We start from the raw sequence: 15539 nt of genomic DNA on the forward strand, positions 1-15539 counted from the left end.
AAGGTTGTTTTTGTTCATCCATTTTGGTGGAAATCGGCCAGGTTCGGTTAACCTGACCAGTGCAGGGTCTGAGTTAACCCCACGCGACCCAGCGGTGCTGCGGCAGCCCCCGCCGGCAGGCTGTGGAAGCGCTCATTTTTGCAAAAAACCCAAACCTAACCCACTGGGTTTGTGTTCAAGGCTCTCCATCAACATTTGCTGCAGGAAGACTGTAGTCAAATTCCCAGTTCAGCAAAGCCTAGGATTCCCTTTAAGCACGCGCTTAAATCTATTCCAAGTTTTTGAAGCACTTAAGCACATGCTTAATTTTATGTACGTGCTGAAGTCCAGCTGAGGCGAACGGGAATTAAGCACGCGCTGATGGGCTGCACTGAACAGGATGCTGAACACGTACCAGAGAAACTCCCCAGCATGGTGGCTGTGTTATCTCCTCCATCGAACACTTCCAGGGAATCCCAGTTCTGCTCAGTAACAAAACTGATCACCTGGATCTGAAGAGACAAAAGAAAAAAGTAAGAGTACAACCCCCGCAATCCTGCTAACACACCAAAATAATATCAGTGAAAGGGCTGTTAACGAGGTCAGGAACGCGCTCCAGGGCTTTAAGTCAGCACTGCTGTTTATCTGTGCTAATGCACGGGCAAAAATTGGAGACCTATTGCCTCTGACTACCACCATTTGGGTTGTATTGCTATTTTCCAGCAAACTCCACGCTCCAAACTTCCGTAGCAGGGATGCTGACTTCTGCTGCTACAAAGGGAGAGCTCCTGTAGTTTCACAGCAGCGGAGAATCTGAGCCTTTTTTTTCTGCTTTGAGAAATCCCTGAAGACTTTCGCAACACTTTTCATACGAAAGCAACCACTAGCAGGCCAAGAGCTAAAACAAAACCAAAGAAACCTGCATTAAACCACACGATTTTTTAATCCAATTAAGTTTCTGCAACCGCCTTGTTTCTCAGCTTTTAGTCAAATCATGTAAGTTGCATTTTCAAATTCCCCACCTTTCTCTGCCATGCTGCATGAGGTCTGGAGGCTTCATGGAGTCACTCGACTCCATTAGTCAGAACATCAATGCAATCCTCAAATGAGTAAAGTCTTGAGATCTGATAAATCTGCATTTACACTGAAAAGCAGCTCTTATACTTCAGCAAAGATCTACGTGTAATTGCACAGATTTGTTTTCCTTGATTCCCGTTCAAATGGATTCTGCCTTTATTCCTCAATACTGGCAGTTCAAAGTGTTCACTGTCCCGTTAACAAAAAATAAGCTGTGCTGGAGATCAAGCTTGTGAGCTGCCTGGGAGAGTCACGCAGCAAACCTGAGCGAAAGTCGGCGCTATTTGGGAAAACACAGCTGTAATTTCTAAGCTCTAGATGAAATTTTCAAACACCGGGTACCTCAAATTAAACTTCTAGGCCAACAACCCAAAAAAGGACCCTTAGAGACGAATCAGGAGAGTAAACGACTCGTACACCGTGGCCCCAACCAAGAGGCATCACTTCTTGGCACGGGGCAGAAGCGGCAGCTGTTGAGCAGTGCTGCCGGAGGGTTTGGGGAGAACGCCGGAACTTTGGTAATTCCCTTTACTTCCAGCTGCCCACATCTGCTCACTGCAAAGTCCTGATTCTTCGAGGTCCCTTTGGATGAAGATTTCCTGCTAAGCCCAACGCTTCTGATCCATCGTCCGCTGGAGCTCAACAGAATTCCTCCCTGAAGCACAGAGCCCGGCAGGACACGTCACCCGGAGCGAACACCGTGAAGAGACGTCAATGCCCTGCGAATCTTGACTGCACACGCGCGCGCGCACACACACACACGTACACACACGTGTACACACACACACTCTTCCCTCTGGCAACTCTCTGAACCCCCCCCTCCCCGTTTTCCTGCCGTGTTCTTCTCCTGTATTTACTCATCCACTCCAAACATCTCGCTTGCCTTTGCCCTGCCGAACATAAAACACACGCACTCTTAAAAAAATAATAAAAAAATCAAATCCCATTATTTCTGCCATTTTAACCTTTTTCCTCCTTGAATTTTTCTGAATAAAGCAGGCGATAAAGTTCCTGCAAAGTTGTTTTTGCTTTTTTTTTCCAAAAAATAAGTGGAGTTCCTGTAGCAGAAATTGCAGTGACCCCTGCAGAGCCATTACTGATCACACTGACCAAGCCAATACCTTCCAGCCCGCATAATTACACCCTGATTGTGATTTACATTATTGAAAGAGAACGTGGCTTGAGAACGTGCATTCTGTTTGCTCTTACATTTTCTAAATTATTTATTCTCCTCCCCCCCCCAACTTAACGGAATAAACATTTTTAAGGTCCTAATTCTAGTCTGACATGTGGATTCACGAGGGATCTGCATCTATTTACTGCCATGTATATAAATTAATTCACTCGGGAAGGTTTGCTACAGGAATGAATAATTCATGGCAGCAGTGCTAGCTCGTACACTGATTACATAAAAATCCTGCTGGTGACTCGCCGCGACCAAGAAAGCTTTAATTTCACCTCCTCCTCTGATTTACAGTTGTTTAACCTTTAATTGTTTTACAAAATGAGGGTAAACTGATGCTTAAATTAGTATCTAATAACCACGAACACCTTGCACACACAAGGGGGTGGCGGGGCAGCGGGGCAGGTTACGCAGCGGCTGCAGGGGAGCGCGGCGCGTCCCGCTCCATGCCCATCACCCTGCCTCGGGGCTGCCCCGCAGCCGGCAGCCCCCGCACGGGACTTCACGGGGACTGTTCTACTCCCCGGGGGGGCAACACCTTTCACCAGGCCTTTCCCCTCCCCCTAGAAGACCTGTAGTGGAAGCCCCAGTGTCACAAGCCGACGGGACCTGGTTTGATGCCGAGGGAAGGTGCCATCCCACCCCCAGCCCGGGGCACCCCAAGGCACCGCGTCCCCCACACAGCCCGGCACGGCTGGAAGCGGGGACCCCCGCACCGCTGCGGCTCCGCACGGGCCCTCCCCGAGCGCCAGAGGAAGGACCTGCTGAAGGTCTTTCCTTGTGAAGGACGGACCACGGTCCTGCCCTTCGCCAAAACCTTCCCACTCCAGAGCCAGAACTGAACTTACGGCTCCGGCAGTGGTAAAGCTCAGCCACGGGATACACTTTTTGTTTGCACGCATTTATGTTAGACTCAAAAATATCTACTTGCCTTGCAAGAGACCACATACAGCACGATGGACAAAAAAACCCCAAACAAACAAACAAAAAACCCCTTTAAAACACTTTGGCGTTACATTTTCCAGTTATACATGACAGCTGAATTTGCACAACCAAAGAGGTGAGAAAAAATTACTTATGAATAAAGGCACGCTTTTAACCGCGCGCTGTGACACCCGCTTTCCTCTCAGCGCCGCGGAGACGTGCAAAACCAGCCCCGCGGGCTGGGAAGTGGCAGCGAGGGTTTGCATTCAGGACACGGCCCCGCAGAGCACAGACACCTATTTACATCGCTTTAAAAATTAAGTGAATTATCACCTCCCGGTCCCGGGAGCCCCGAGCAACTTGCAAACTGCCTCAACCGTTGAGACGTTTGGCTGAGGGAAATGGATGCTGCTGTCATTGGGGGGCGTCGAGAAGGGCTAAAGTTCCAGATGAACAGGAAAGCACCGGCAGTGAGCTCTCAGGCTTCTGAAAACACTATTTTAAACGGCTTCAGAACGGAAGAGGGGAGGGGAGTTTGCTGGACTGGGCACAGCAAAAACCTGGCAGAGGGCACAAAATACTACTCCAGGCTCGTGCTGCTTTGCTGTGAAGCCCCCAGGGCTGCTCCCACCGGCTCTGCCGCCCCAGACTTCGGGGTGGGTCTGAGTTACGAGGGTGGCACCAGGTACGGAGCCCCGCCTGGGGGTGCAGAACCGGAACCCAGCAAGGCAGGGATGATGTTTCAGTGGAACTCTTGAGAGAGAAAGACAACTGCTGCGTGCCAACAGCCGGCAGCGCCGCGGAGAGGGAGGAACCCACCGACAAGTCTATTAGCAAATACACGACAGGGAAATAAAAGCACTTAATGAACAAAACCCTCACAGACAAAGTGGCGCAAAGAAGAAGAAGAAAGAAACCCTCTGATAATGAGGGCTGTGGAATGAACGAACACGTTAAAGAATCCATCTCCTGCGTGTCAACCGATGTCAGCGCAGCGCACGGCGAGACGCTTCCGGCGCCGACGAGGCACACGCGTGCTGAACGGGAACTTTATCTAAGGGTCGGTCTCTGATGTTGGGCTTAATTCTCAACATCGTCTAGCCTGCAGGACTATTTCTGCAGAGGAATGATAAGGACCACAGAAAGACCTGAAGAGAGAGCTCATTTACCTGGAGACAATGAACAGCAAAGCTGTAATTGTATAATCACACTGCTGCAACTCTGCTGGCATAACAAATCCACGCAGGCACGCCGAGCAAGCAACTCTTCCTCGGTGTAGCTTACATTGCTTTCAAACGTTGCATAATTAAGCAGTATAAAGATATATGCCCAAAATACCACAATTATTTTGTTACACCAGAACAGCCACACGGCTCCAGTTGATTGCCCATGGAGAGTGCCTCCAGGAGGCAAAAAAATCCTTTGAAGTATTGCCCACTTTTGGCAGTCGTAGTGTAAACGAGTCTCTGATTCCAGAGTATCACACGTTCAACCGGTCTCTCTGCTGCGAGGAGCAGCAGCTTCACAACACGTGGCCTCTCTAAGTGCCGCGGATAGGGCGCGTTCCCCTCTCCAGCCCTCGCGGCAGTGCGGACACGGTACCTGTATCCCTGCTCCTTCGGGGACCGTTATCTTCCAGACGCAGTTGAGGCTGTTCAGGTACGGCTCAGGGAAGCCGGGGGACAGGATGGTTCCTTTGCGCTCCGTCAAATTTCCACCGCACGGCACTGAAATAAGCAAAGTAACGCTTGAAGATGGAAGGACTTGGCTTTATGCTAAAACATTCTCTTTAAAACATCTGTCCATGGACAAAAAAGCAAGCAGAACTGGCTCACGATTCAAGGATGAGATTTGTAGGAATAATCCTCTTTTCAGTAAATCGCTCATATAACTTGTAAGACAAGCAGCGCACAAGCCCTTAGGCGTGGGGAGCACGGGGTACATCAACCCACCAGACTGGGGGTTCTCCTCCAAAGAAGGCGAAAGCAGCTTCAGTCGGATCTAATTCCTACCAGACGCTGCCCCAGGCCCCACAGCCGAGTACTGGATCAAAAGCTCCCTTCCCTGACATTTGGGGTTGAATGCCTTCTTCATAATCCGGCCGTACGAGGTACGAAAAGGGCATTTTTTTTTTTGTTGTTTTGTTGGGGTTTTGGTTTTTTGTTGTCGGCTGGTGGAGTGGTTTTTTTTAACCATCCCAAAGGATGTAATTTATTTTTCTACCACAACCTGCCCAACCTGTCTCATCCTTTCTTCCCCCAACCCCAGCGATACCTACCCACGCAGGTGGGTACCGAGACGTTCCACTGGGCCAGCGCCCCGGGCATGGTGAGGCACTGGATGCTGCGGGAGCCCTGGAGCGCGTAGCCAGCGCCGCACTCGAACCGCACCACCGCCCCCACCGCGAAGTCGCTGCCCAGCCGCCGGCCGTAGCGCGGCTCCGGCACCGAGCTGCACTGGGTGGCACTGGTCCGAGGGACCGCTTGCATTGCGGACAGGAGAAACCAGCAGATTCCCAAGGAAAAAAAAAAAAAAAGAAAAAAGAAAAAAATGGTTAGAACAAACATTTTGGAAATATGAGTGCCATAATAAGTGCCAAATTAAAGATCCATTAAAAGTAACACAGGAATCTGATTATACCTAAACCCCAAAGAGTGGCTGAATCCAAACATGACCAGTAGTAAAAAAAACCCAAACATTTATTTCAAGCTTCTGTCAATTCAGGTGATACTTGAAATAAAAGCAGACCGACGCGTGCTTTCTATGATGAGACTGCCTTCAGAAAACTTATCATCACACCAGAAAGGTCATTTCTAAGTAGGGAAACGAAGGCATTCAGCAACGACTTTCCAAAAATTTGCTTTGCCACATAACGTTAGAGCCTCGGCAGAAAAACCCTTTAGTGTTTCTCAGCTCCCTCGGCCTCATTGCTGTAAAGGACAGCAATTTTAAACAATCTTCTTCAGGATGGGCAGGGTAAGCGACAGAAAAGGGGAGCTCAAGCTGCGATGCTGCATCGCCAGCTGCTGAAATTGCCTGTGTTCCTGTTCGATCCTGCAAACAACAGCCAGAGAAAGAAATGGAGAGTCTGGCAGACAAGCGAGGGGAAAAACGAGACAAAGAAACGTCTATTGCTGAGGAAGAAATCAATTCGTATTTTTCTCCGAGTTGCTTTACAATTTATTAGCGTTTAATGCCTGAGCTGCTGGGAAGGAAAAAATGTGAAGATGATGAGCACATTAGCTACGTCGTTTGATTTTAATTTGATTCAGAGAGATGGATGTCAAACCCACTGTCAAAGGCATCACGCGAGATGATCAGCGAGAAGCTGAAGCGTGTCGGTGGTCGGGGAGGGGAACGGGGAGGCGCGTGTGTCCCGCCATGGGGGAGGCTTTGGGAGAGAGAACTCCTCCTTTGGGTAAAAACCGAGAGGAAACGCCAGTAGATCCTGGCCAGGCAGATCAAAACCAGGGCTGTCTGTTCCTCTTACTCTTGCTTTCCAGGCAGTAATTGCCGAGGAGCGTGCAGCTCATAATTAGCACGCAGGAGGGAGGAGGTAATCTTTACTGATTTCATCAAAACCTTTGCTTTGCTGAAATCTTGGAAGATGACTATCAGAACTGCAGTTGTTGTACAATAATTAGCAGAAATTCCAGAGAACGGATACTATAAAATCCAAACCATCTTCACTTCGCCCCCGGAGAAGGCACGGGCTGCCCCTGCTGTCTGTCCCCACCTCACAGGGACGCGTGTGTAAAAGCCTGAACCACCAGAACGACACAAAGCGCGTGGGCGAGAAAGCCCTTCTGTTTTCCCACTATTCTGTGCATCACTTTCTATTTACTACTTTAAAATCTCTAAGCGGGACTCGCCCAACACGATGCAAGCTGTTACCGAAAGGATCAAGGGGCAAGAGTTTGACAGCAGGAGACCTAAGCCTCTGCCGCGCGGAGAGGAAGGATTTCACGGAGCTGCTAGACAAGCGTTCGTCTGCTTACACCCAGAAATGTGCTAAAATGCCAGTGGGAAAAATTGCTTGGGTATAAATCTCCAGAACTCGCTGTGCGCTCAGGGCATGATCCAGTGAGATACTTCTGATGCTAATCCTGGGGCGCGCGAGGGCTGAGGCTGAGTGAAGATGGAAGGTCTGAATACGACGCGCCTACAGGAGCCAGACAGCCCTGCGAGCCCCCTGCTGCCCAAATAAACCTCATCTCTGGTGTTTCCTGTTCAGATGCAAAGCGTACAATGACCCACCGGCACCAAAAGCAGTTCAGGACACTTCAAGACATCGCTATATTTTTGACCATTATCTCGTGACTGACCTGAGGACACCTTCAGAACACAACTGCACTCACCTTGGTAGACAAAATGAAAACCTTTGGCTGTAGATTGACCCTTGGAACTAAATTTGAGGAGGATCTGGTTGGTGGTAGCTAACGGCAACGATTCACCTGGATGAGGAGAAAGAGAGAACGCAGGAGAGACCAAGGTGACAGCATTAGCAACACAAATGGGAGGCACCGAGCGAGATACACGGCCGGCTGTGGTTTTAGCCTGCTTTTCCCAGCAGCAACCCGGAGACGTTCCCTACCTGTATGAGAGCCCGAGAGGGAGCTGAGGAGCCGGGAGTGCTGGTTGGGGCCATCGTGGACTTCGATGACGTCGTTGAGCGCGGTCTGGAAGAAGGCGAACTGCCCGAAGACCACTGTGAAGAGAGGGAGCGCGGTGGGGGCCGGCAGTGGGAGCAGCCGCACCGCCATCCCCGCACAGCCAGGGCTGCGGCCCCGGCATTTCAGCGGCTTTGATTTCAGGAGCTTGGCAGAGATAAAAAGGGCCTGACTGACAGCCCTGGAAGATGGGAGCCCTTTATTTATCCACAAAGTAGGCATAACAGAAGCAGCAACCAGCCTCCCCCGTGCTCGCTTGCCAGTACGCTTTAACACTGATTCATAGGCCAAAAGGGATTCTTTTATGAATCATCCCATTTGCCTGCCTACATAACGCAAGGTATATAATTTCACCAACCGATAATTATTATTTATTATTTGTATTGAACCTCTGTCATGAAGCAGGCTCCCGTTGGGTTAGGCATTGTGCAAAACCTGAACAAAATAACAATCCCTGTCCCGAAGAACTTAGTTTCCAGATTGAACCTCTCCGGTCAGGGAGGACGACTGCCAGGGAGAGAGGACACGCACTATTTTATTAACAGTCAGTCCTAAACCTGTCTACAGAGACTGCTAACGAGGGAGTCTGGCTCCCACTGCATACGCTGTAAACGCACTAGGAGCAGGCAGAGCTTATAAAAGGGAGAAAATAACAATGAGAGGATGATCAGAGCATTTTTTTAGCTAGAGCAAAGAGATTAGTTATTTATCTTTATTTTCCCAATTATAACAACAGGCTTTTTAATCCCAAATCTGTACTTAGAAGATTTTTTTTTTCTCCGCTTTGTCTCCTCTCCTAGCTTTACATTTTCAAGTTGCACGTGCCCAGTTGCAGATTCACAAGCTGAGAGGTCTCTCGCCGTGAAATTCCCCATCCACCAAGGTACCACATTTGTCTCCTGCACCGTTCAGGTTTCCAGCACAGCTTTGATGCTGGGAGCACTGAAAAAGCGACGACAGCGCAGCCCGATGCCTGCCGTACACAGAACCGGCAAGCGAAGGAGACGGTAGACGCACACCACCACTACTAATGGCTTTGCTGCTTGTTTTAATGAAGCTCTTGAAAGGTAGCAGGTGGGGAAGAGAAACTAATTTAGCTGTCATCCTACCGTAGGCAAAAGTCAGACTTGCAGATCACGACTGTCTAGCCCTCTAGCTCCTGTGTTTCTTAACACAATATCAAGATCAGCTACAGCAAAACCAGGTTAAGAGGCATAAGAGAGCAGTGCAGTATTTCATCCGTTAGATCCTGGAACTCGGCCGTACCCTGCCCGCACACAGGCAAAAAGGGCAATTCGAGTGAAAGGAGCTTATAACTGACATCCGAACAGGGCATTCCTTATTCCACACCTCCCTATCCCAGGGAAGGAGATCACAAACAACTGAAAGGACCCCAGGGACCGACTAGATCAACACAACGCGCTGAGAAGCACCATCAAATAACAGAATTGAGAGACCTTCGCCTGCCACAACTGTCAGTGCAAGCGCTCCTCAAGAACTTTAAATTCCCTTCAAACAAGAAAATACGTTAACCAATACTAATATCCAGATAGCTGCCTCAAAGGTTTCTAGAAAATCAGTCGTCGTTCTCAAGGTCTGACCAAAATGGACTGGACTCTAAAAAGAGCGACCGTCTATGTAAATGGACCTGGCCTTTGTTTGGATCTAGTTTTAAAATTTAATTCACGTGTTATTTAAAAATAAAAATTAGTCCTAAGTACCATAGTTGCACATCCACAGAACTACACATTTATTGCTTCTCTGCGCAGGCAGATTATTTAGCACCGCACTTCGCGTGTGTTTATGGTAAATACATTTTGTACTCTCGGAGGTCCTCCGAGTCTGCTGCTGGCATTAATCACCATGAATTATTTTATGCTGATTTTTCAACTCTGTATGACTGGATATAGCGCAGGAACTGGAAGGGGAATCACAAGATGGTGTTTTTTGTTAGGTTTTTTTTATCCCCTCATTTTGGATAGATTTTGAAATTCAGAAAATTCCCATCATCCTTCCTGACTACAACAAAGTATAAATAGCATCCAACAGTACCACTTACTATTTCCCACCCTCCCTTATCACCATATAAATATATATATGAATATATATGAATTTAGTCTGCTTTGTTCGAACAAAAAAACCCAAACAGGAGATAGTAGGAGAGATTTTCAAAACCTGCCCCCAAACGGTACCATAGTCCTTGGGCACGACGATGAAGTACAAGCAGACTTGTCCGCTGGTGTAGTTCTGGGGGTAGTTCGGAGAGAGGACGACGCCGTCCGAGCCCGTGTACTGCCCACCACAGGGCGCTGCAAGAGAAAGTCAGGAAGAGCTCACCGAGTGCACCTTCCCAAAGCCTCGAACCATCAGCCTTTTTCCTGCTGTTCTGGGATCCCCGAGCCGGAACGCTGAGCAATTCCAGCTGCCCCCAGCCACCATCGGCTCTCCGCTCCAGGCAGCGCAGCTCTCGCTGCAAGTTCTCCTGGAGAAAAACAAGGCTGATCCTAACCCGAGTTCAAGCCTGCTTCACATTTAATCATCAAGACCACGCCAAGGCCACGGGATGCCGTGTACGGTGCTGTAGCCTAAGGCGTGATTTGCACCGTTCTTCACCCGACCTTAAAGCTCAGGACCCGTCAGAACGAGCTCCGACTCCTTCGGCAGCGGAGGAGCCTGGCTCCAGCAGGAACGGCATCCTCCCCCAGCCACAGATTTCCCTCTGCCGGTCACTGCGGACCGACCTCTTCACGCGCTCCCCAGGTTGAGGAGGTCTGACTGCAAACCCGTCATTTAAACCACTTTCTCATTAAGCCAGAAAACAAAAGAAAAAAAAAAAAACAAAATCACAGAACCCCTCAGAAAAAAATGCCTTCTGTTTTCTCAATAAACTCTGACCCCACTCAGGAAAGCACCCCCTTAAGGGCTTTGATTAGCGGGGATCGGGTTAAGCAAGTGTTTAAGTGGCTCCTGAATCCCACCCTGCACGGGGGACACAGGGTCTGTCACGCGGATCATCTGTTGTGTCCAGTTTTCTGTCCCGCTCAAAAGAAGGTACAAGAAACCTCAACACAGCTCAGCTCTTCCTGACCTCCGGCTGTTAAAAAAATTGAAAAATTATGAAACACTGAGAAAAACCCCTCTCTGTCCCCCTGCAAGCAGCTCTGTGCAAAAGTGACATCACGCATTTCATTAGGATAAACCGCTGAAGTATTCAGCAACAGGCAGATCGTGCTCTGCTCACCCCGTCCCCTTGGGCCTCACCTGTACAGGTGGGTCGAGGTTTGTTCCACGTGGGTTTTCCATCCCCTCCCATTACACACGTCAGCGTGGAGCCCCCTTCGATGTCGTACCCTCCGTCGCAGTAGTAGGTAACGGTAGATCCCAGCTTCAGATCCGTCCCCACGCGGGTGCCGTTCTTAATCGACCCCGGATCGAAGCACGACTCCCGGGGATTTTCTGCAAGAGAGAATTGCCAAGATCGTTACTGGTCTGACACAGATACTCCCCAGTTTTGGTCAATGGCACGGTTTTTGGTTTTTCTCATCTGGGAGTCTCACTTAAGCGTATCACAAAGACTCGTACTATTTGCAGCGTTTAGACTTCAAGCATTCCATCGTGCTGCTGAATCTGGGGAATGATACGGGTCAGATTCTGGTCCTGACCATTCCCAGATGCTCAGCTCCAGCACAAGCCTACTGGAAGACGGCAGGCTTCGGTTCATGCACACATTTACTGGTACCCGATCCAACCAACGAGGCAAAGCTTTGATTTAACTCTCTCCGCTCGCCCTCCTGTCTCGCACAGGGGACAGGCCGCGAAGAACTTTGCAGACCGGGGCATATAAACACAGATTGAACACGAAACACGTTTCAGATGTGGTACCTGTGTCACGTTATCTCCCTGGCACCTATCGTTCCCCTACCTCAGAGCTGTCTGCTCTCGCCACGGAAACACGCAGTGCCATGTGCGAGCTGGTTGACTCTCCAGATGTGCAGCATGGCTGCAATTATGGCAAAATGATTACAAGCAGTTAGACAAAATGAAGACATTTTTCTCCCTGTTCACTATGCCCTGCAGAGTTAAAAACCCCATTTACATATGAAAATTCCAGTAAAGACTACAGAGCTGTCAGGACTTCGATATTTCTTTCCTTCTTCTTCTGAGGGTTTTTTCTTTTTTTTTTTTTTTTTTCCCCTTCCTTTTTTTTCTGCATGAAATATAATTAGAGGCTTTGATTAAGCCTGCTCTTTTGTCATCTGGAAATTGCTCATTAAAGATGAGGGCTTTTCTGAGAGCAGTGGGTCTGTGAACAATTATAATGTGTTTAAGCATTAAATCATGGGCTTTTAGTATTTGGGGAAGGGGTGGGGGGAGACGCAGAAAACAGCAAAGCCCCCAGATCTTGCTTTTGTTTCTTTGTTTGCAGTGAAAAGAGGATTAGCTCTGTGGCTTCCTTTACACAACAGCTGTACCACGAGCTAGTGATCCAGGAAAGAGGGGACAAGAGGACGTGACATGGTTCCACCAGGACGAGCTGCCCTGAACCGCAGACGCGAGCCCACCCGGTTCTCCCTAGAACACGAGTGCCCAACTGCGGGAGTCACGGACTCGCCAACCCTCCGGGCTCCCCACCGACCATCGGATGCTCCTATCGCCCAACGTTAAAGCCTGAAGTCCTGGGTTCTCCTCTGTGTTACTGCCGTCACCGCACAAACTTTGGACGAGCCCCTTTTCCCTTGAGCAACCCTGTTCCCCAGCCGAATAACGAGGTGCTCCAGTTCATCTGACCCTGGGAAGGGACACACAAGCGCCTGGAAGCATCATTACTGCAGCATTCGAAAGGGAGCTTTGATGCTCGGAACACGATGGAGAAGATTTGGGTTCTAAGACAAAGGAAGTCAACAAATATTTTTATCCCGTTATTTCCCGTGTGTGATCTGATGGTCCTGCTGAGAGACCAGCCAGGCACGATAGAGAAATCTGCATTACGATGAGTAAGATATCAGGACCAAAAAGCTTGTTTGAGTCACAGCAGTGAAGAGCAAAGCCCTGGGCACTCTGGGCAGCTCAGATGAACGCGTTCCCTCCTCGTTTATCCTTACGCTTGTGAGAACTCAGCTGTAGTTGGGGAAGCAAGCAGGCAGCCTTCGCCACTACTGCAAGTCAACGAATATTCCTGTTCGGACTGGTCACAGCCCACGGAAGCGACTAATCGCTTCTGGGCAACCGAGGATGAGCAGCGCATGGCCCAGAGTCCGCTGCAGCACACCAGCCATCTGCAAGGGTAAATTCTTCATCTACTTTTCCAAAATACTTTTTCACTCCGCGAGCTTTTGTTTCTCTCACTTGCTAATATTCACTTTTAGCCCTTGTCATACAAAAGCTGCACCCAACGGCTTCCTTCTGACCACTTTCTGCCTCTCTTGTTATTTTGCACGGTCTCGCTGCCTTTCATCTTAACAAGCTGATGTGGCTTCAGCCTGTCAGTCAGGCTCCCGCCCGGCTGCCAGATGTCTGAGCCGTGTGCTTGATCTCAGCCTCTGCTCTCGCTTTGAAAAATCATGACGTTCAGTGCTCAAGTCACCCTGAAAAAAGGCCGGTGGCTGATGGCTGAGCAGCAGCCCCACCGCTTTTGTTGTGTTCTCCTCATCCTTGACTGTTTCTCTGTTCCCTTGAGGGTCTGTGCCTCCGGGGACACCGCGCACCTTCGAGGACGACGCATCCTGACACACCAGTCCTACGCACACCTCCAGCTGAACACTCCCCTGCAGACGAGCTGCCCCGATGCTCCTCAGCAGTCGGCTGCAAAGGGAGGCAGAAGCTCAACTTTAAGAAGGAATTTGGTTGCGTGGCGGTGCCAAAAGGCTCGTAGAGCGATGTGGGAAAACCACAGCTTTCCCAGCCTTTGATTTACAAGGCTGTGAAGTGAGCACAGCACGGCTTGCCCACTCGGAATTAACATTTTATTTTCACTCAGACACTTCCGAAACCCAGGACTTTGCCCAGATGTCCCAATTCACATAGATTCGGGCTGCCAAATGCTTAGAAAAGAGTCAAGACAAAAATGCCATGAGAACTGGCCCGTTAGAAAGCAGAAATTTTCTGTGCTTCCCCTCTCCTTTCCCAAGGAAAACCCAAAGCCCACATGAACTCCTAGCCCGGGAGATGAGGCTTTCAGCTGCACGCTCAAGGATCCAGAGAGTGGGTGTTCGCCCAGCGCATCTGGGAACTTGTGCAAGCCTTTAGTAACAGCTCAGCCTTAAAGCAACCCCAGGAGAAACTGTCTAGAAGACAGGTTTGGTTTTTTTTTTCCACAACAGTCATCATATACTGAAGACAAGACAAATTATTTCAGGATTTTGAAGACCAGGCGCAGCCTTGGCATCCCGAGCTGCTTGGCTGCTGCCGCACCAGCTCGCCAGGAGCCCAGCATCCTCCGACTCAGCCCAGCTAAAGGCACTACCTTTTCCGAAGGAAAGACCTGTTTTTCAAACGCAAGTTGCTTTAGGGTCAAGCGCCATCTCCCAGTTCCTGCCTGGTTTGACAGCAAGCAGTGCTGGATGGTTTTAAACAGCTTGCTTTGAAACGGATTTTACAGAACAGTGTTTCTGTGGGGAATCTCCACCTTAAATAACCCGTAAGTAATGCTGAATATATGTTTATAGGCTCGGGATGGGAAAAATAGCTTTGGCAAAATAATAGCAGATTTGAAATAAGGCTTGGGGTTTGGGTTTGTGGTTTTTTTTCATTCCTTTGGAAGGTGGAAAAGTAATCAGTTTTGCTTCATTTGCTTTCAATTTCATGCCTCTTCACTTCTGGCCCGCAACTGAAAAGGAAGCACTACAACGCGTGAGAAACCCTCCTGCTTTGGAGCATCCAACCTGGAAACTCCCTCCTGCCCTCCGCCCCAGGCGCAGGAGCCAACCCCCCCCCGGGCCGTGGGTCCCGCTCGCGCCAGCCCAGCGGGGCGAGGTGCTGGGTGGGGGCGGTGGGTGATGGAGTTTGACCCACTCCTGTGCCCACGGCAACAGGTCCCCAGCAGTCACAAAATAAGGGGGGGAAACAATTTGGGAAAAACTCTCCAGACGACAAGCCTGTCCTTTACACGACCAGCTAAGTGTGATCTCAATTTAAGAATATCAGCGTATGAACGCATAAAATGTATCTTAATAAAATCTGTGGTTTGCAAGATGCCGCAACGCAAATGGATTATTGGCCTTCAGTTGATTTCCCAATGAGAAAAGATAATCTTTACTTTAGAGATTCATCCCCAGTAAAATTTAAGAGAGTCTCTGGTAGGATCTTCTGGCAATGACAGCTTAATGGAAGCCCCTTACACCAAGGTGTCTTTTAAATTGATTGGAAACAGTTTTTGAAACTTTTCCAGTGCTGCTCTGTACCCGGGATGCCTGAGCAGAGCAGGTCTCTCTTTTCATGAACCAGCCCGGACCCAAAATCACTCACAGAATAAATTCCTCCCCAGTGGAAATCCCAAACTACTGCACTTAAGCTTCACCTGACCCTCTGAACCAAGCCAAGACTTTATGCAGACAGTAAACCAAACCTCTGCAAATTCAGGCGCGCGTGGGCAAAGCACAGGTAGGGTTTCTTTGCCGGTAACCTTAGTTTGATTTCTCATTCCGCTGCACAGCTGACAGTGCAGCACGGGTGCAAAGCAAGAGATACGTGTTCATCTATCATCCGTC

The 15539-nt window shown here is 49.3% G+C and overlaps 1 protein-coding gene across 3 annotated transcripts in view; it reads right to left on the reverse strand.

The window, feature by feature from the left end:
• The window catches only part of CSMD2 (CUB and Sushi multiple domains 2), a 297274-nt gene that overhangs the window by 64618 nt on the left and 217117 nt on the right, over positions 1–15539 (reverse strand). For all 3 annotated transcript variants that reach the window (XM_063355710.1, XM_063355709.1, XM_063355711.1), the window contains 7 exons: positions 11095–11289; positions 10026–10142; positions 7758–7871; positions 7522–7617; positions 5442–5645; positions 4766–4890; positions 395–491 (listed from right to left, as the gene is read on the reverse strand). In XM_063355710.1, coding sequence (XP_063211780.1) covers positions 395–491; positions 4766–4890; positions 5442–5645; positions 7522–7617; positions 7758–7871; positions 10026–10142; positions 11095–11289 — 948 coding nt within the window. The remainder of the gene's footprint in view (positions 1–394; positions 492–4765; positions 4891–5441; positions 5646–7521; positions 7618–7757; positions 7872–10025; positions 10143–11094; positions 11290–15539) is intronic.

The sequence above is a fragment of the Chroicocephalus ridibundus genome, chromosome 19 (genome assembly GCF_963924245.1).
Source record: "Chroicocephalus ridibundus chromosome 19, bChrRid1.1, whole genome shotgun sequence".
Lineage (NCBI taxonomy): Eukaryota > Metazoa > Chordata > Aves > Charadriiformes > Laridae > Chroicocephalus > Chroicocephalus ridibundus.